General features: G+C 43.7%; 1 protein-coding gene across 2 annotated transcripts in view; it reads right to left on the bottom strand.

The window, feature by feature from the left end:
* The window catches only part of TANC1 (tetratricopeptide repeat, ankyrin repeat and coiled-coil containing 1), a 773,242-nt gene that overhangs the window by 569,371 nt on the left and 183,592 nt on the right, over positions 1 to 20,279 (bottom strand). For both annotated transcript variants that reach the window (XM_086956663.1, XM_086956662.1), the window contains exon 2: positions 19,690 to 19,761. In XM_086956663.1, coding sequence (XP_086812789.1) covers positions 19,690 to 19,750 — 61 coding nt within the window. In that variant the 5' untranslated portion in view covers positions 19,751 to 19,761. The remainder of the gene's footprint in view (positions 1 to 19,689; positions 19,762 to 20,279) is intronic.

Here is a 20,279-nt window from a genome sequence, read left to right on the forward strand (position 1 = left end):
TATGCCTGGGAACGTGAACCAGGGGGGCGGGTGTGAAAACTTGAATAATTATGATGGGAACGTTGAATTCTAGGAGGTGGTAATGACCGCACCACCTCTCCTGACCAATCACAATATGGGAAACTGTCACTTGCAACATTAGTGGGTGGTCTAAGGGTCCCCAAAATAGTATAATTGCCCTAGTTTAGCTTAGGAAAATTGTCCGACTTGTCCGAGTAGCAGACCTGTCACTGACCCTACGATCTCAATAGGTGCTCATTCTGAAAGTGCTGCGGAGCACTTTGTCCATACTTTCCACAATTCCCTAAGGGGTGGAAAATCCTAAGTGCTGGCGAAGCACTTTGCTGGGGAATTCGAAAATCCAATCGGGGTTTCTGGCGGATTACTTGCAGGAGGGGGTAACGCAGGCGTTGCTGTCCAAAGCTGTGGGTGTTGGTCGTACCCTGGGAGGCCCAGTCCTTGACCTGAACCTGAGGGGTATCCTGTCTTTACTGTCCATGAGCTGTACCTGCTCGCATTCTGGCATTCCTTTTCTGAGGGTCCCTGTCCCCGTCTTCCCAACTGACCCGTGGCCAGGGTTGGTCTTCAATCTGAACTAGGTAATTAATGATTGTGGGTTTACGTATCTCTCTCTCTCTCTCTCTCTTTTTCTCGTCTGATCAGTTAAAGCATTTACCTGTGTCATTGCTTTATTGCCATTGCAATTATATGTGCCTGAATTTTAGTTGGTTCCTTCTCTTCCCCTCTCCTTTAGCAATTTCATTGATGTTATAGAACCTTAGCATGTTCCCGTTTTTCCCTTTCCTTTAGTGGATTGCAGTGAAAGTAGCTAGCATAGCTTAATCACTTAAGTTAAGTACATGTTCTAGGTCTCATCCCATTCCTATGTTCTAGTATAAAGTTTGCAGTGATTAGGTTTGTTCTAAAACTTCTTCCTGTAGTTTCCCATATATCCCAATGGTCTTATTTTTGATGCAAAGTTACATTTTGGTGTTGATTTTAATGTTTGATATACTATTCTGTGTATCGCTTATTATCTTGGCTTCTTCCTTTTGAATTCTTATATAAAATTTGAACTTAATCAGGTGTCTGTGGTCATTATACAAAATTGTGGAAAGTATTTTACTGATTATAAAGTGTATCGGATGTTAGGCCTGTCTACTATTTTTCCCTGATAGCTCCAGGTCCGTCGAAGAATTGTGCCTGTGGTAAGTCGGGTGCATGGTAAGCAGAGGTAAATCCAAACTTGATTACTCTTAGCAGCGTGTAGGAGGAGAAATCCTCACCCAGTTCACCCAAACAAATTAGTGTAATGATTAAAAGTTTTTTCACGCCAAGGGCCCAGTGCGTGTAAAAGAATTGGTAACTCGGGTGACCTGGGGAAAACTGCGCGCTCTAGCAGTAGGCTTGTCTGAATTGTGCACTTACAGCCTGGTTCATCATAGTGAAGTTTTGCGAGTCTGAAATAGCGATTGATAAGGAATCGCTATTCCAGACTCGCAAAATGGGATTCATGTAGGAATCGCAATATTTTTTGCGATTCCTACAGGTTCCTTATTTGCGATTAGCTAATTAGCTAATCGCAAATGAGATTGCGATTTCAAGGGTGCAGGGGTGTCTAAAGGACACCCTGTAACACCCCTGAAATGTAAATTCACACAGATGTTACACACACACGTCCAAAGGACGTGTGTGTGTAACATGCAACTTAGAAAAATGCATTTAAATGCATTTTTTTAAGTTTTCGCTATTTACCACGAGGTTTGACCTCGCGGTAAATAGCGTCCCAAAATTGCGAATTCGCAATTTTTTAATGTTTCATGAATAGCATTTAAGGAATCTCTAATAGAGATTGCTTAAATGCTAATCCTCGCAAATTTGCGAATTCTTTATTAGCGAATTTTGCATTTGGATGATGAATCCCAAATGCAAAAATTGCACTTGCAAAGGGCCAGATTCTCAGAATCTGGCCCTTTGCGAGCGCAATTTCGCTTGATGAATCAGGCTGTTAGTGGCCTACCAAAAGTCACTGAGCCAGAAGGCGCAAGGGTCTATTAACAAACCCTCAATGGGAACAGGCCCATAGTTATATAGACCCATTGGTGAAGCCTTGTAGAGAACAGATGACCCAACTGGTAGATCAGTAGGCGTTGAAGCCCCATTAGATAAGGTTCCAGGACCAGAGGAGAATGGCAATAAGTACTTAGTGACAACGTCCTAATAGAACCAGAAAAGGCCCAACATCTTAGCAGAATCTGAAAAGGCCCAACATGCTAGCAGAACTCCAAAACCACACTTGAAGGAAATACACATTAAAGATGGAGGCCAATTTAAGCACAAGAATGAGGCAAGAAACAGAGTGTTAAAGCAGGCCATTTGGGGTTAAGCATCAGAGAAGCTGGCTCTACAAGGGAAGCCAGAGGCTGGCACCAGAGGAGGAATTGCAAAGTGATGCGAGGGCTGATGACATAGGAAGAAAACAGAACCTTTGTAAATGTAAATGTATAGGCATTTATATAGCGCACTACTTACCCGGAGGGTCCCAAGGCGCTTCGACCGCTGTGAAACCCTTCCTGGCTTCCCTGAGAGATGGTCCCTTAATGGGTATCTCCAGGGTGAGACCAGGCATCCCCGGCGGTCTGGTGGGGCCGTTAGTGAAGATGAGGCAAGCTAATGCCCAGAGTTGCCGAGTGTGATCGCTGATCAGAGTGGGCACCGAGGCGAGAGAATTATCGAGTCCGCTGACCCTGGTCCAGAAACCTGCCGCGCCGGGATTCGAACCCTGGTCCCGGGCCGTCCTCTGCTCTCGGGTCTGCCGCCTCTAACCAGTGAGCCACACCACTTCACTTTGACAAGGACCTTGGACATGGCAAAATAACAGACATTGGATGTAAATGAGAAGAATTTAAAATAACCTTTAACATCCCGCTGAAGCCTGAAAGACCCACTGGAGTGCCATCATTTCCTTGTGGATAGAGCCAAGGATGGGCCAACACCAAAATGGAGGCTACAAAAGGCTCACATGGCAACTAATAAACTCACAACTCTGAACGCCGTGCTTGGTCCATAAAGTTATGTGCTCACTAGGTGGTTGCTTCCTATCAGCTACATTTATTTAGGACCATCGTCCTCTGTTATTTAGATCACGTGAACTCATGTCTTTACAATAAGAGCTCAAGACAGCTACAATCTTCTATAGCATGAACATAAAATTCCTAATTAAAAGCAAATGGCAAAATCTGCTGGGCTTGCCAGAAGGTAGTCGCCTACTCCAGATTTTTATAGAAATAGAGAAGAGAAAATACAACATTTCGATATAAATGGCAACCTGTAACCATGTGTTAGGCTACAAATAAATTCTTATACAATATTACATTAGTCTCAATCAACTCTTAACTCTACCTGATGCACGGTGAATACTTTCACCGACCATACTTTACTCAACAAAACAACTTTAATAAAACTCATTCTGCCGAGTGTCTCGAGCTTAGTCACACATTTAACATGGGCATGTCCAGACTTTGAACAAATACTGAAAAGCTGACTGCATACTTTATAGCCCTTCCTACTGTTATGTTCCTGATAATCCTGTTTACTTGCAAGCTCAGAGTTGTTAAACACAAGCACACACAACGTTCAAACATGTATTCATGCAACTTTGATTTTAAGTATCAAAAGGTGAATAGCCCCTTTGAGGTTGAGACAAGTACCAATGTTATGTAGCGGCACTCCTATCCGGTTCAGTTATTGTGTACACGCTATGACTATGATGCATAAAAACCATCCACCGCAGGGGGATGGAGACAACCACAAGAATATGGCCCAATTTCTGGAATAAGTTTAATGTTACGCTAGTCAAAAGAAAAGTTTAGATGTACATTCATAAGCGAATTTAACGCTGGTCCACATTTAAAGTGGGAAAAAAAACAGCATAACAATTCAGAGTAAACTAACCAAAAATACAAATCTGCAATCTTACATTACAATTAAAACTGCACATGCTGCCTAGAAACCGTAAACCCAACCTTCTTAGAAACAGTAGGTCAAAAAGCTTGGCTACATTCAAACGCTACCTGATTATCATGAAAATATTCAAATTTTAGGATGCAGGCATATTTACTATCGAGGGAAGGCTACTGGATGGTATTCAAGATTGTAAATATTAACCAATATACAGGCGTTACTTGATTTAAAAATATTCATGTCTTTATGGGTTTTCAAAAGCATCTCATTCGGTTTTTGATTCATAGGATGAGATTTATATATATCAGCCCCCACCTACGAGAACCTGTTTGTGGGGTAGTGGGAAAAGGAGGTGGAGGTGGCCTGGCCCAAAGAGAATGAAGAACATGATGAATCTTGCCCATAACACAGCATTTTTCATGACTATCTGTTCATTCTCTGGGAAGGAGAAACATCACAATTGGAGAGAATCATTGCATAGGTAAATTGCAACAAGTGTTATGCCAACAAAAGACTGACTCAGGTAAGAAAGATAGTAGAGTGAAAAGACTCATTCTGGAATTTGACCCTGCCCAATCCAGTATTGAGAAAATCTTACAAAAAGGTGGCACATACTGGAAAAGGATAAACACACCAAGAAGGTCATTGGCACAGGTTCTCATAAAATATCCCAAAAAACTAGATGTTTTGGGGACCTCTTCACAAAAAGCTTCTATGATCCTGGCAAAGAGAGGAGTTAGCTGTCCAATAAGATGAATGTTTTTATAAGATGTAGTTCCTGCAAAGTTTGTCAGTTTGGACTGAACTAAAAAAACATACCAAACGTACAAGGGCCATACAGTCATTATTCAGGACCACATAACGTGATACTGACGATGTAGTATATGGTTTGAAGTGTGACTGGCACATACTATACATTGGCAGCACCATCAACAGATTGAGGATCAGGATACTGCAACACATGCGGGCCATAAGGAAAAGAGTTATCCAATGCCTTGCCACTTTGAAAAATACCATAATCAATCACTGCAAGGCTTCGGATTTTATGGAATAAAACATGTAAGGATGAACGCTTGAGTGGGTGACTGGGAGAAGGAACTAAGGGTAGAGTCCAAAGTGATTGTGACACTGGGCACGGAAACCTCCTGTGGCCATAACACCGACACAGAGCTTCATGTGCACTTGTAATAGGGAAACAGCCTTTACAACGAAGCCGGAACCCTGCATGCCTTTACCACACAGTCTTTACCATCCATGGGACACTAGCACGCAAGTCTTTATCAAGCAGGATTTTACAACAAATATGCCTTTACTACACATGCCTTTACAACGAATTTCATTGTAAAGGCATATTCGTAGTAAATGTTTTAATTATAAAGTCTTTCAAATGTACACACACACACACACATATATATAAGATTTTTTTTTAGGGTTTAGGGGTGCTTTTGCACAGTAGGATTTTTTAAGGTTTAGGGTGGGTTTGGGCATTTAGATGATAAGTGAATTTTTAGGGTTTAGGGTGGGTATGGGTTTTTGTGGGCCAAGGGATGTTTTAGTGAAGGGGTCAGGATAGGAATACCCTGACCCCCAAGGCTTGGTAGTGGGGTCCCAAAACATTTTTTGTTTCAATATTGCCCCAAAATCGCAGTGGATGAGTGAATTCGCAGCAAAATTGGGAAGAAAAAAAACAAGTGCTCTTTCCCATGCTTGTTTAAACATCGGCCCTTGGGTGGCCAGGTACCGGGGCAAAAACTACTATTTATATTGGGGAGGGGGTGCACGCGGCCCTGCTCCCAATGGCCGATTTTGGCCATAGGGACTGCCACCTCCCTGGGGCACCCAAAATAAAATTTGGGCCCCCCTCCCAAGGCTGTTTATGGCTCAGAGGACCGCCACCTCCCCGGGGCTTGGCCAATAAAGAAGAAAGGGGCTGAGCAGACCCAACCTCTTGCGTCCATTAGGGCCCTGGGGACCACTATTTCTCTGGGCCAATATCAGTATTACAAGGGGAGTGGTGGCGGTGCGGCCCCCTCCTGGGCCGTTTTCAGATCCAGGGACCACCACCTGCCTGGGGCAGGCCCTAGAATATCAAAGGAAGGCCTGTGCGGCCCCCCTCCTGGAGCCATTAATGGCCCTTGGGACCACCATCTCCCAGGGCTGGCTCCCTATGTCCAGAAGTGCCTACCCTTAGGTCATAGTTGATTAATGTCGCTTGGTGGGAGCTTTGACAGCTCCAGCCAATTGAGAGCAAACAGTAAGACGGCTCCCAGCGAGCGGGAGCAGGAAACTGCTCCCACCCATTGGGAGTGACTTTACATCTGTTTTCCTGTCTCCGGTCAAGCGGGCAGGAAAACAGATGAAAATATTGCTCCCACACGCAGGGAGAATTTTTTGTTGCTCCTTCTGTATGGGAACAATGACAGCTCCTGATGGAGGTGAGGAGCCGGCAGAGACCATTGGGGCTCGCACCACGGTCCTAGAGAGTGCACACTGTGTGACTTGGGTGAGGCCCAGGCATCCAGCATCAAGTGGCTGAGCCCCAGGTGATGGGGTCCCCGGCTCCAAAATCAGCATTGGGATGGAGCGTGGGCCCCTTCTCTATGAATTCTTGGCCGGGCTCTGGGGAATGCGGTCCCCAGGGCCAAAATTGCCCCGGGGAGGAGGGCCAGACAGCCCCCTCTCTCCTATCAATTTTTTGCTGGGCCCCAGGGATGGGGTTCCCTGGGACGAAATCAGTATAGAGATGGTGGCTGCAGAGCCTTCCTTCCCATCTGTATATTATCCTAACTGCTTGGGCTTTGCAAAGGCAAAGCAAGGGGGTTTTCTCTGCAATTCCACATTGAAAAAAGATAAGAAATCCTTGCTGGAGGTGAATGCATCCTTGATTTATTGGAACGCCATCTGTAGTTACTGTGACACGTAGGTTCTTTCTTTTCTTCTCCTGATGAGTCCATGGTTCTCCATTTAAATTACTATCAAATGTACAAAATCCCCTTAAAGCCTCATCCATGTGGCCAAGCCCCATCCACCTTAGTAGTATGCCAGGATGATGGACAGCTTACCAAAAGCCACCCGTGCGTTTCCTGTTGATTTCGGTGAAGCATACTTGATGCTGAAGAATATGAGGACATCTCCACCAAACAAAGAAGCACTTGCTTTATATAGTTAAGAGGAAGTACCCTAGTTTGGTGGAGATTTATCCTCTTTGTAGTCTTGTCATCTTCTCTGTAGGTGAATTCATGTTATCACAAATTTCTGAAAAAGACGCTTGAGGAGCAATCACATTTTAAGTGCACAGAAGGTCACTGGAGGCACTTCTTCCTGGTCCATTACGCAGCTGTAGTGTAGAATATGCACTAGACATTTACCCAACGAGTTGGCACTTATTAATTAACCTGTAGAAAGTACTCCAGCTCGGTAGACATTTTGTGCAAAACTATGGACTTTTGTTAGATAAAGGGGCAGGTGAGATTCTGTTCTGGCCCAGTCACTCACACAGCTACTGACACACCCACACTACCACTCACACACCCATACAGTCACTCCCATACCCAGAGACCCATTTAGTCACTCACACACCCACTTACAGACCCCTACAGCCACTCACATACCCACTCACGGACCCATATAGCCACTCACAGACCCACACAGCCACTCCCACACCCACTCGGCAACCTACACAGGCACTCACACACCCAGTCACCAACCCATACAGCTATTTACACACTCACTCACTCACAGACACACAGCCAATCACACACTAAGTCACCAACCCAAACAGCCACTCACACACCCAGAAAACTACTCACACACACCCATTCATCCATTCACATACCCGCTCACAGACACATAGAGCCACTCACACACCCACTCACAGACCTTTACAGTCACTCGCACACCTACTTTCAAAGGTCACAGTTGGAAAACAAAATTTTAAAAACCTTTGAAAATCACAAAAAAAACAAAGGTTACAGGAATGGAATATGCTACTTACCAGTATGCATCTGTTCTTGGCATAGAGGGCTGCAGAGTGGTACATTATGAATAGATCGCCATCTGGTGTTGGGCTCGGATGATTGCACTTTGTTTTTCTCTTGGAGAGTCTTTTGTGTCTTGGTGACTCCTCCCTTAGTTGGTAGTGCGCATGGGCATCGGCTCCATCCTTAGATTGTTTTGCCATAGTAGGGTTAGATGGAGTAGTATAGTAGAATACAGATAAGAGTGCCCATGTAAGTGTATCTAAATAAGATAATGTTGGAACAGACACAGGTTTCCGGGGAGGCTGGGAGGGCATGTACCACTCTGCAGCCCTCTATGCCAAGAACAGATGCATACTGGTAAGTAGCATATTCCGTTCGAGGCATATGGGCTGCAGATGGTACATTATGAATAGACTATACAGCAGTTCTCTCCCTAGCGGTGGTCGCCCGTGTCTGTTGCAACTGTCTGAAACAATGTTTTTAATACTGCTTGTCCCACTCTAGCTTGTTGTGTTGAGTGCACATCTACACAATAGTGCTTTGTGAAGGTGTGCGGTGTAACCCAGGTAGCTGCTTTGCATATGTCATCTAGTGGAATGTTTCCCAGAAATGCCATAGATGCTCCTAGTTTACGTGTAGAGTGAGCTCTAGGAGGAACAGTTAATGTTCTCTTTGCCTTTAAGTAGCATATTTGAATGCATTTTACAATCCATCTGGCAATGCCCGCTTTGGAGATGGGATTGCCTTTATGTGTGGGAGAAAACGCAACAAATAGCTGTTTTGTCTTTCTGAAAGTTTGTGTTCTTTCTATATAGTACAATATGGCCCTTCTAACATCCAGTGTATGTAGGGCTCTTTCCGCTACTGTTTGTGGTTTTGGAAAGAAAACCGGTAATTCCACTGACTGATTGATGTGGAATGCTGAAATAACCTTCGGTAAGAATTTTGGGTTTGTTCTAAGAACCACTTTATTTTGGTGTAGCTGCATAAATGGTTCTTGAATCGTAAAGGCCTGCAGTTCACTTACTCTTCTAAGTGACGTGATAGCTATGAGGAAGGCTACCTTCCATGTGAGGAATTGTATTTCACACCTATGCATAGGTTCAAAGGGTGGCCCCATTAGTCTGGTAAGCACTATGTTGAGATTCCAGACTGGGGAAGGTGGTCTTCTTGGTGGAATGACTCTCTTGAGTCCTTCCATGAAAGCTTTAATTGCTGGTACTTTAAACAGTGACAAGTGTTGCCTGTTTTGTAGGTACGCCGCTATGGCTGCTAGATGAACCCTGATAGAGGTATATGCTAGGTTACATTGCTGTAAGTGTAATAAATAGCAAATGATTTGTTTAGTGGATGCGTCCAGAGGGTTGATGTGCTTACTGTTACAGTGTATAGCAAACCTCTTCCATTTTGCTGCGTAGCATGCTCTGGTGGTAGGACGTCTTGCCTGTTTAATGATTTCCATGCATTCTGGTGGTAAATCTAAATACCCAAACTCTATGACCTCAGGAGCCAGATCGCTAGGTTCAGTTGTTTGGGATCTGGGTGCATTATTTCTCCATGGTTCTGTGTAAGATGCATGGGTAATAACCTTAGCTTTTGATGTGGTACTTGTGAGAGTTGTAGCAGCGTGGTGAACCACGGCTGTCTTGCCCACGTGGGTGCCACTAGTATCATTGTCATTGAGTGTTGCTGCAGTTTTCTCACCAGTAATGGAATTAGTGGTAGAGGAGGGAACGCGTAAGCAAATTTGTTGGACCAATTTATCCACAATGCATTGCCCTGGGACCTTTGGTGTGGGTACCTGGATGCGAATTGCTTGCATTTTGCGTTCTGGTGATTTGCAAACAGATCTATCTCTGGTTGCCCCCATTTTTGGAAGAATGGCTGTAGTATTTGGTCGTGCAGCTCCCACTCGTGAACTTGTTCTGACTGTCTGCTTAGGATGTCTGCTATTTGATTTTGAATTCCTGGTAGGTGTTCCGCTAACAGGTAGATCTTTTGAGGAATGGCCCATCTCCATATGTCCTGTGCTAGTTTGGACAGTTGGAGAGAGTGTGTCCCCCCCTGTTTTTGAATATAATACATTGCAGTCATGTTGTCTGTTCTGATCAGGACTGCTTTGTTTGTTACTTGCATTTGGAAAGCTTTTAGAGCTAGAAATATTGCCAAGAGTTCTAGGTAGTTGATGTGCAGTTTCTTTTGCTGCGCACTCCACTTCCCCTGTACTGTGTATTTGTCCATGTGCGCTCCCCATCCGGAGAGCGATGCGTCCGCTGTTATTATTACTTGTGGAATTGGCTCTAGGAACGACCGTCCCTTGGAAATGTTTTCTGTGTTCCACCACTTCAGAGAGCGATACGTCCGGTCGTCTACCAACACCAGATCTGTAATCTGACCTTGAGCCTGATTCCACTGTGTCGCTAGACACTCTTGTAGTGGACGCATTTGTAGTCTGGCATGTGGTATTAGCAGTATGCAAGAGGACATCATGCCTAATAGTTGCATAAACACTCGTGCTGGTAGTGAGTGTTGTGGTTGAAATCTTTGTATTAACCCGACCATTGTCTGTACTCTGATTGGGTTGGGGTATGCTATTGCCTTTTCTGTGTCTACTGTAGCCCCCAGGTATTGCTGGATCTGGTTTGGTTGCAGGTGTGATTTCTTGTAGTTCACCGTAAACCCTAGGTGGTGCAGCAATTGAATTGTCTTCTGTGTGTTGTGAAGACATTCTTCCTTTGATTTGGCCTTTATTAGCCAATCGTCCAAGTATGGGAAGACATGTATCTGTTGTCTTCTTAGGTGTGCTGCCACCACTGCTAGGCATTTTGTGAAAACTCTTGGTGCTGTTGTGACACCGAACGGAAGGACTTTGAACTGGTAGTGTTGTCCTTCTAACACAAACCTTAGATATTTTCTGTGGGCTTTGTGAATTGGGATATGAAAGTAAGCGTCTTTTAGATCCAGTGTAGAAAGAAAGTCCCCTTTCTTCAGTAAAGGGAGTACTTGTTGGAGCGTGACCATGTGGAAATGTTCTGAATTTATGTAAGCATTGAGAGGTCTGAGGTCTAATATTGGTCGTAGGGACCCGTCCTTCTTGGGGATCAGGAAGTATAGAGAGTATACCCCTGTTCCTTGTTGATCCTTTGGTACCTTCTCTATTGCATGCTTTTGTAGAAGTGCTAACACCTCTTCCCTTAACAATGTTAAATGGTCCTGACTCATTGGACGCTGCTTGGGAGGGATGTTTGGTGGGGTGGCTGTGAGTTCTAGGCAATAACCATGTTGGATAATTTGTCTCACCCACTTGTCTGACGTGATGTTTTCCCAGACAGGTAGGAACTGTGATAGACGTCCCCCGACCGGTGTTGTGTGGTCTGGGGGGAGTTGTATGAAGTCACTGCTTTGGTGTTGAGGCGTTGCGGTTGTTATTATTTCCGCGGCCTCTACCCTTATTGTTGTTACCTCTGTAATTACCTCTTGAATTACCTCTGGGTGATGTTGGTGTGAAAGATGTGGATTACTGATTTGTTCCTGTGTTTTTTGAGCCCCCTCTATAGGTGGATCTACGAAAGGAACCTCTGTGTGTTGGCTGTTGCAATGCTCCCATTGACTTAGCCGTTTCCGTATCTTTCTTCATCTTTTCTAATGTCTCGTCTGTACTTGAACCAAACAATGTCTTTTGATCAAATGGTTTGTTCAGTAGGGCTGTTTGAACTTCTTGTTTGAATCCTGAGATTCTAAGCCACGCGTGCCTTCTTAGCATGACACTAGTGTTAATAGACCTTGCTGCAGTGTCTGCTGCGTCTAATGCACACTTAATGGAAGTATTTGTTATTATCTTTCCTTCCTGAATTAATTGTTCTGCCTTCTTCTGATGTTCCTTAGGGAGATGTGTGAGAAGTTTCTCTAACTCATCGTAATGTGCCCTGTCATAACGTGCGAGTAGTGCCTGTGTATTGGCTATACGCCAACTATTCGCTGCTTGTGATGCTACCCTTTTGCCTGATGCATCTATCAGTTTCGACTCTTTATCTGGTGGAGGAGCCTCTCCTGTAGATAATGAGTTTGCTCTTTTACGAGCGTTTGAGACCACCAGCGAATCTAGAGGTACATGCCCTCTAATAAATATTGGGTCCTTTGGAGCCGCTTTGTATTTTTTATCGATTCTTGGGTTTAACACCCTGGCTCTCACTGGGTTTTCGAATATTTCCTCTGTGTGAGTGAGAAGACCCTTTAGCATAGGAAGAGTACCTGATGATCTCTGTGCACTAGGTAGAGTCTCTAACAAGAAATCCTCTATCTGAGGTTCTGTGTGCATATCTAGTTTGTGATATTTTGCTGCCCTATTAATGAGCTGCACAAAACCTGTGTTATCATCAGGTGGTGAAGGCTTTGAGGGATATAGCTCTGGGTCGTTGTCCTCATCTGACCCTACATCGTAATTCTCCCATGGATCTTCCTCATCTGGGATAGATTCGTCATCCCCTTGAGGTTCTCCCTCCCCTGTATCACTGTCTACCTCTGACTGAGGTGTAGCTGGTCTTGGTGTGGAGGGTGTAGGAATATGTGGCCTATTGCGAGGAATAGGAGAAGAGGGTGTGTCTCTAGGACGAGGAGAAGCAGGAGGAGTTATGTTCGGCCCCATTGTTCTCTTTTTTGAAGGAAGAGGTTTATCTTCTGACTGTTCACTCTTTCTCTTCTTCGTGACCACTTTCCCTGTTTGCGGGTCAATAAACAAGATCTTTTGTTTGGGATCTGTTTGTTGCTCTTGAATCGGTACCGAAGGTCCTGGTTCCGAGAGCTGTTTTTGTTTGTGATCTTCAGATCTTGCTGTTTTCGAAACCGAATGTTTGCTCGATTCCGACTTTTTGGGTATCGAGTGTCTTTTGGGCGATAAATCATATTTCTTTTTCGACATGGAGTGTTTCGATACCGAGCTCTCCCTTGTATGTAGCCTCGGTGTCGAAGTCGATGTCGCCCTTTTCTCGGATCCGACGTGGTGGGATTCCGAGTGTTTCGGTTTCAGTTTCGGTTTCGTTGCCGGGCCCGAGGGCGGGGCGTCGGAAACTTTTTTCAGCGGTTTGACCGGGCCCGAGGGCGGGGTCGTTACCGCACGGGGTCGGTTTTTCGGTAAGGGGACGTCGTCACTCACGGTTTGTTGCTCGAAGAGTTCTTCAACCTCCGACTGGTCCCCTTCCGACCCCGACTGGTCCTCTTCTTCCTCGATTTGTTCGTCTCCGAACAGCTCCGGGATTGCCTCCGCCTGCATTCTGGAAGCCTCGTGTCTTCGAGCTCGACGATTTCTGATCGTTAGCTTGGAGGAGAATGCTGCGCAGGCTTCGCAGTCCCTGGATTCGTGTTCAGGCGATAAACAGAGGTTGCACACCTCGTGTAGGTCCTTGTGTGGGAACTTAGCACCACACGATGGACATTTTTTGAATGGAGTCCTTTCCATGGACTCCGGGCTTGACTGCGTCGAGAAAGGTCTTCTGTTCTTCGACGTAGATCCAAGTTTTTCTCTTCTATTTTAAATTTGTAACGCGTCGGAATGGAAAGGAACGCGTTCGATAACAATACCGTCGAATTGGAACGGGAATACGCGCCGAAAAATCACTTTTTCCTGAAGTTGATCTGGAGCGTCTCGATCTTCATCCGAACCCGATGGCGGAAAAAAACAATCTAAGGATGGAGCCGATGCCCATGCGCACTACCAACTAAGGGAGGAGTCACCAAGACACAAAAGACTCTCCAAGAGAAAAACAAAGTGCAATCATCCGAGCCCAACACCAGATGGCGATCTATTCATAATGTACCATCTGCAGCCCATATGCCTCAAACGTTATAGTTAGGGAATAACACAAAAAAATTGTACAAATTCACAGAAAAAAACAACGGTTACAGGGACGTTTTACTTCGGATATAGATTTTTTTTAACTTAGAAATTCACTGAAAAAAACCAGAGGTTAGAGGGACATTATAGTTTGGCTCAGATTTCACACGCACAAAACCATAGAAATTCAGCAGTTATAGTTACCTGCACTAACTATAACTTACGCCCTCGCAATGCACTGCTTATGACCTCACATATTACATCACTCATGACATGATCAGTGACAGCACTGATTAAATAGCCCACTGGATAAAGACCAACTGTGTAAAACTGACCATTGAAAATAAAATGGTAATCTTCGGTAAGATGGGACTCCACCTGGTGACCAACATGGCTTTGACTGAGACCGACCCCACCACCCATGCCAAGAACCTCATGATCATCATCGACAGCAAACTCAACATGACCGCCAAAGTGAACGCTCTTACCACCTTCATGCTTCCATACCCTAAAGATGTTGATGAAGATTTCCAAATGGCTCTTAATCAGCACCCGGAGAACCATCAGGTATGCCTTGGTCACAAGCAAGCTGGACTACGGGAACACACTATGCCGGTATTAACAAAAAACTCCCTAGAAGGTTACAGACCATTCAGAACTCGGCGGCGAGGCTCGCCCTCAACATCCCACTCCGCACTCACATCACACAACACCTAACAGAGCTCCACTGTCACCCCATTCACAAAATAGCACAATTTAAAATCCTGTCCCACACTTTCAGTGCACTACATAACACTGGCCCTGTCTACCTCGACAATCACATCTGCTTTCACAAACCTTCCAGACACATCCGCTTGTCCAGACTCCTACTTGCACAAATCCCATACAAACAGAAAACCAGATCTAGTGGTCCAGCCTGCTCTTGCATCGCTCCTAAAGTGTGGAAAAAACTGCCCGCAACAAATAAGAGCTTCCTCCTCACTTCTTGTATTCTGTAACAGGAAAACATGGCTTTTCAAGTAGTCTCACTAGGCCGAAGTGTGGCTAGCACCAGGATACTCTCCCAGGTGGCAGTGGGCGCTTTAAATCTGGAATATAACAGTATCATATAATCAGTTTGACTTTCCATGTCATCCTATATCCCACCTATTTGAGTTGTCTTAAAGATCACCCAAGTACCACCATTCCAAACCCAACAGGTCATATAATTACTGATCAGAATACACATCATATACTTTGACGTACACTGTGAAGTTGCTTACTAGTGAATTAAGTAATATTTTTTCAAGTGGCAAGCCCCATGGAAGGCCAATAGTTATTGGGGCATTTCTACATCTACTATTTACAAAAAATGACAAACCCAAGTGATACCACCATCTTTTAGCCTAAACATCCTGTAAGATGGAAAACAGTCTGATCTGGATGCAGTCAGACCCCCTTGGAGAGAGTGCTTTGGTTTCTATGTACAAAGTAAAATCTCTGGAGATGGAGTTATGGGAACTCAAAAGTAGGGGATTCAGAATCATCTATACTTTACAAGGGAACTTTGTCCACAAAGGAACCGGCCAAAATGCAAGTAAGGTTCAGTGTTTATCGAATAGGGTGCACGCAAGAAGAAGTAAGGGGAAAAGAGGTCAATAATGTGGCTCAGAAAAGTTCAGTTAACAGGTTACACTGAATGCTTTGCAATCAAGGAAAGGGTGTAGATTATTGGTTATTTGTTAGTACTGTACAACGTATAACTCTTGAAGTCTTTACAGCTCAAGAAAAACTGAGCAAAAACTTTACAAGAGTATTCAGGTTATGCAAAGTGAAGGCAAGGATTTGGACAAAGAGTTTAACGACTGTCACCTTAATTTTAAATAGAAGCATAAATGTGCCCTCCTTGCTCAACGGTACCTTCTACAAACAAGCAGAAAATATAAAATATCATCATCACCACTTTCTCACAAGGACACATCATAGGAAAAGATCAAGGTGGCCCTGGTGCTATCCTTTTGTACAGCCAAAACTTAGCTGGTTTAACTTCACTTTCAAAGACATCACCCGATCACTTGCATTTGTGAGAGCTTCAAAGTAGATTTCCCTTAAGTAATCACATTCCATAAATGCATAATTTGCTTCTTAAGATACATTGTGTGCTACAAACCGTAACTTCAGTCTTATACTCATTTGTTTGCTACCCAGAAAGGCTACCACATTCTTGCTCATCTCACAGGTGGAAGTATGAAATGTTACAGACTGGGTCAGCTTGTAAGAAGTCAGGTTTACTTTTTACACTGCTGTGCACTAAAATACCTTAGCAACATCTACTTTAAAGTACTATTCTCATGAGTAAGACAATGGAATTAAAATCTACGTAAGTTTAAACCCCTTCATTATTTTGAACTTAAGCCACTTTGAGATCCAATGAAACATTTATAGGACATAGCTTATTAGACATCAGTGAACATCTTTAAAACTTTAGCATTTTGACCAGGAACTATTCATCCAAGTTTAACTATCTATAAATTGTGTCTAGGCACCTGGGAAGTGAGTCTCATTGAGAATGTGAGACAATGAGCAATGCATTAATGAATTAAAGCGGTGTAGCTCATAATAACTAGTCAGTGTTTTATTGGGTTTCACATCTTCACCTCTGTGTCTTTCGAACTTAATGTTATTTTTTTAACAACACAAGTTATTTTATGAGCCAAGCTCATGACCAGCAGACACTTATCAAAGTGAGTGGCCATCTACCAGTCTTCAGCCAAGCCCATAGCGGAAGGGTGTAATTGAAGGCAGGGAAGGGCAGACTTCCCCAGAGCTATTATTTTCCTCCTACAAGGTAGGGCTGGACCCTCCTTGTATTACTTTTTATTGTTTTATCTTGGGAGATGGCAGGCTCCCGAGGAGCTTTTTTAGGTCTCGCCTATGCAGCACACATGCGCTGCATAGGCAAAAGAGCTTTAGCAATCGCTTCGGCTTTTCAGCCAAAAACCTGCACGTGTTCCATTGCCTTCAATGGCAACGCGTGCACGTTTGGCGATTCACTTGCGGGAGCGAGCTTGACACCATATGTTTGTAATTAACTTACAAACACATGGTGCATCTGGCTTGCTCCCGCAAGAGAAACGCTTTGTGTGCTCTCGCACTCCCCCACATCTCCCACTTTTAGCGTGAGGAGCGCGCGCTTGTTATAACATGCATTGTATTCACAATTTTATAGACATGAGAGTAGTTTAAAAGGCTCTGTTTGTTCTCTGCATTCAAAGAAATATTTCCAAGAACCGCCTTTGTGTCTGACTCTGTCCTCGGACCATGGTTTCACTGAGTTAATGCTAACCACGTGTCCATTCTTGGACAGAAACGGCGAGATGTGTAAACCGTGCATGAGTGTACACCTCTGGCCAGTCTAGCAGTGCGGCTTGGGCAAAAAATCAGAGTCCATATCCAGGGACGTACCAATTTGTGTAGTAGCCATCCACTGAAAGCGCTTCGTCTTCACCTAAGGGTTTGAAGCGATGTATATGTGCAATTGCAAAACAATGTAGTAGCACACGTATAGCGCTTTATGAGACCCGAAAAAAGCATAGGATATGAACTGACAAGCCTAATACTTTATGAAATCTCACTCAATTTGCAGGTTATGTCCGACATATTCCAGATTGTGTTGTTACCCATAGGGTGGCTAACACATACTGTACATAAACAAACGCCTTTTGAACGTGTTCAATGCTGTCCACGTGACCGCAGTCCTGGAGAATAGGGTGTGTTCTGACACATCGTGATTTTGATTTTCCATCCGGCAGGCCGGATATCACAAGCAGTTTGGGAAAATATTCCGGCTGAAGCTGGGGTCCTTCGATTCGTTCCACTTCGGGGCATCTTGCCTCCTTGAGGTACTGTACAGGGAAGAGTGCAGCAACCGCAGAGACTAGAGATAAAGCCGTGGAAAGCCTACAGGGATTACAGAGACGAAGCATACGGGCTCCTGATACTGTAAGTACACTCTGCTTGGTTTTAAGTGGGCCGGGTCTTGCTGTGCTCAGCAGTTCTAAAAAGCAGGTGCAGAGACGGGTCCCTATTAAGCTCTCCTTTTTTGCCCTCACCCTCAGGAAAAAAAATCTCAACTCTGCAGCAGTATCACTGCCCTTTTGAGAGACTCGTTTTAGTTCTTTCACAGTTTCACCATTGCAGAACTGAAGCATTTTCAATATGCTATTCTACGAAACCATGGTTGTTTATGTTATGCATCTAACAACCATTGACAAAGCAATAGTACTAGGTTTTTGTAAGTGTAAAACTACTGCCTGGATAATTAGGGTGACCAGACGTCCTGGGTTTGCCAGGATTGTCCAGATTTTCACCAGCTGTCCCGGTAGATGTTGGCAATTTTGGCTCATGTACTGGTTTTAAGAGGGGGTCGACCGAAACCAGTGAGAAGCACTTTTTGAGTGTTCTAAAGCTGTGCTAGTTACCAGCTAATATAAGGTAGCAATTTAATTAACAGGTATGATGCAGGTTTTAGAAATTATTTTTTTAATTTATTTTCTTGGTGCCTCTTCTGCATTCCTATGTTGATAATAGCGGTCATTCTGCACAGCTCTGTTGAAGTAAAATTGTGGTCCTTCTATTTTTGCAAAATGTCCAGGATATTGGTCATCAAGATCTGGTGACCCTATGGATACCATATCTGGATGTAATGACAGAAGTAGCAAAATGCCAGACCAGCGGCACACTATGCTACGCATAGATTTTCAGTTTAAGTGTTTTTAAGCCATGCCTAAAATTACATTGGCCACGCCCCTTTAAGATACCTCCACCCTCCAGTTTTTTCATACCACTTAAAGCCCTGACATCTTCCATCACACGCTGCTTTGCAGCACGGCAAATCAATGCACTGCCATTAATATGTGATTCTCTGCTAACGCGAGTCTCGCTCGGAACAAGTATCATCCTGCACAAATGAAATTCAGAAAGAGGATGGTCAGGTCAACCTCACAGGCCACATGTTTTACTTTTGGCAGTGACAAGCACAGCCAGAAAGTGAGCCTTTCACAGGGAGCGAATTACACTGAAACAGACTTACTCACTGGCCGTGGGTCAATTAGTGAGTGTATCTCACTCACACTGGGAGTAAATGTAGATGGTCTCTCTCAATACGAGTAAATCTCATTCCCTTGGAGATTGTCTCATTTATTGAGATCAGGGTCGAAGTGCATTCAAAACAAGCATTGGCATAGCCAAAAGGTCTCGCCTTTGGGACCTTATAAGTGTTTAGCCATGCAACAATTGATGTTGTTGCACCAAGGATATTGTGCTCGATAACTAAACACTTATAAGGTCTCAAAGGTGAGACCTGTTACCTATGCCAATGCTTGTTTAATATAGCAACAGAGAGGGGAAACCACCATAATGGTTTTTTTTTGGTGTTTTCTTATGGGCAATCCAACTTTCAGGCCCCCACAATTTTCTCACCCTTTGACATACCAGCACAAAGCTTTTCAGGATAAACCTTAGGTGGCTGGTAAATTATGTAAAAAGTATCATTGAGATTCATCACAAAATCTAGATAGAAATCAAACTTTTTTTTTTTTTAGAGGAAACTAATTTAAGCAGAAATATTGAATTTCCATCTCTGACTCTTCAAACACATAAATATACAAACACATACACGTGTAGGCACAGGCACAGAAAAACCATATCAAGTTTAAAACAGACTGACAAGTGGCATAGTGGTATTTGGGTGCATATCAATTTTCCAAGCTATGATCCGCTGCGTGAGACAATGACTTAATCTAGAGAAGAGTAATAAAATGCAAAAGTACAACTAAAACAGGAAAACAGGTAATACGTACTTTACTTTCATAGCATGACTTTTAGCAGCAAAGAGGCACCCTAAAAATAAGTTAAGACATTTAGTACAAAACATACTTGAGTCTTTCTTGATTGACTTTCCACCTTCCCGGCTCTTCTTCAAAACCGCCTTTAACATTTTGTCCTTTCCTGGAGATAAACAAAGACTTTCAGTGAGCCTTCTTTGTGAAATTGCTTTTTGAATATAAACATAAAATACGACTAACAAACTGATACAATTCTGCAGTGAGCTGGAGGTAACAGGGAGTTCCATAAACAGGTTGCAACCCATTAAACAATTGCTCTAAACCGATAGGTTACACATTTATACATTTAAAAAGGAAATATATGTAATGTTGTAAATAAAAATCCACCGGTTAATAACAAAAAAATGGGCTGCTGCATCAGGTGCAAGTTTAATATATTCAATAAAAACCAAGTAAGGTATCATGACTTATTGTAGGCTAGTGTGATGAGGTATGAGGTACACCTAGTGCAGGTTAAGGACCACTCTTCACTCCCAGCTATAATTTCCTGTGACATCATGCATTCTGCCCTCCTCCTTGACACCTAGAGACATTTGTGTAAAGTAGGCCATTAACGGCCTTTAAAAATCTAATCATTACAAGATAACAGCTATCGATTTCAGAACTCTTTGCAGAGGTATG

This window comes from Lissotriton vulgaris, chromosome 2_1 (genome assembly GCF_964263255.1).
Source record: "Lissotriton vulgaris chromosome 2_1, aLisVul1.2, whole genome shotgun sequence".
Classification (NCBI taxonomy): domain Eukaryota; kingdom Metazoa; phylum Chordata; class Amphibia; order Caudata; family Salamandridae; genus Lissotriton; species Lissotriton vulgaris.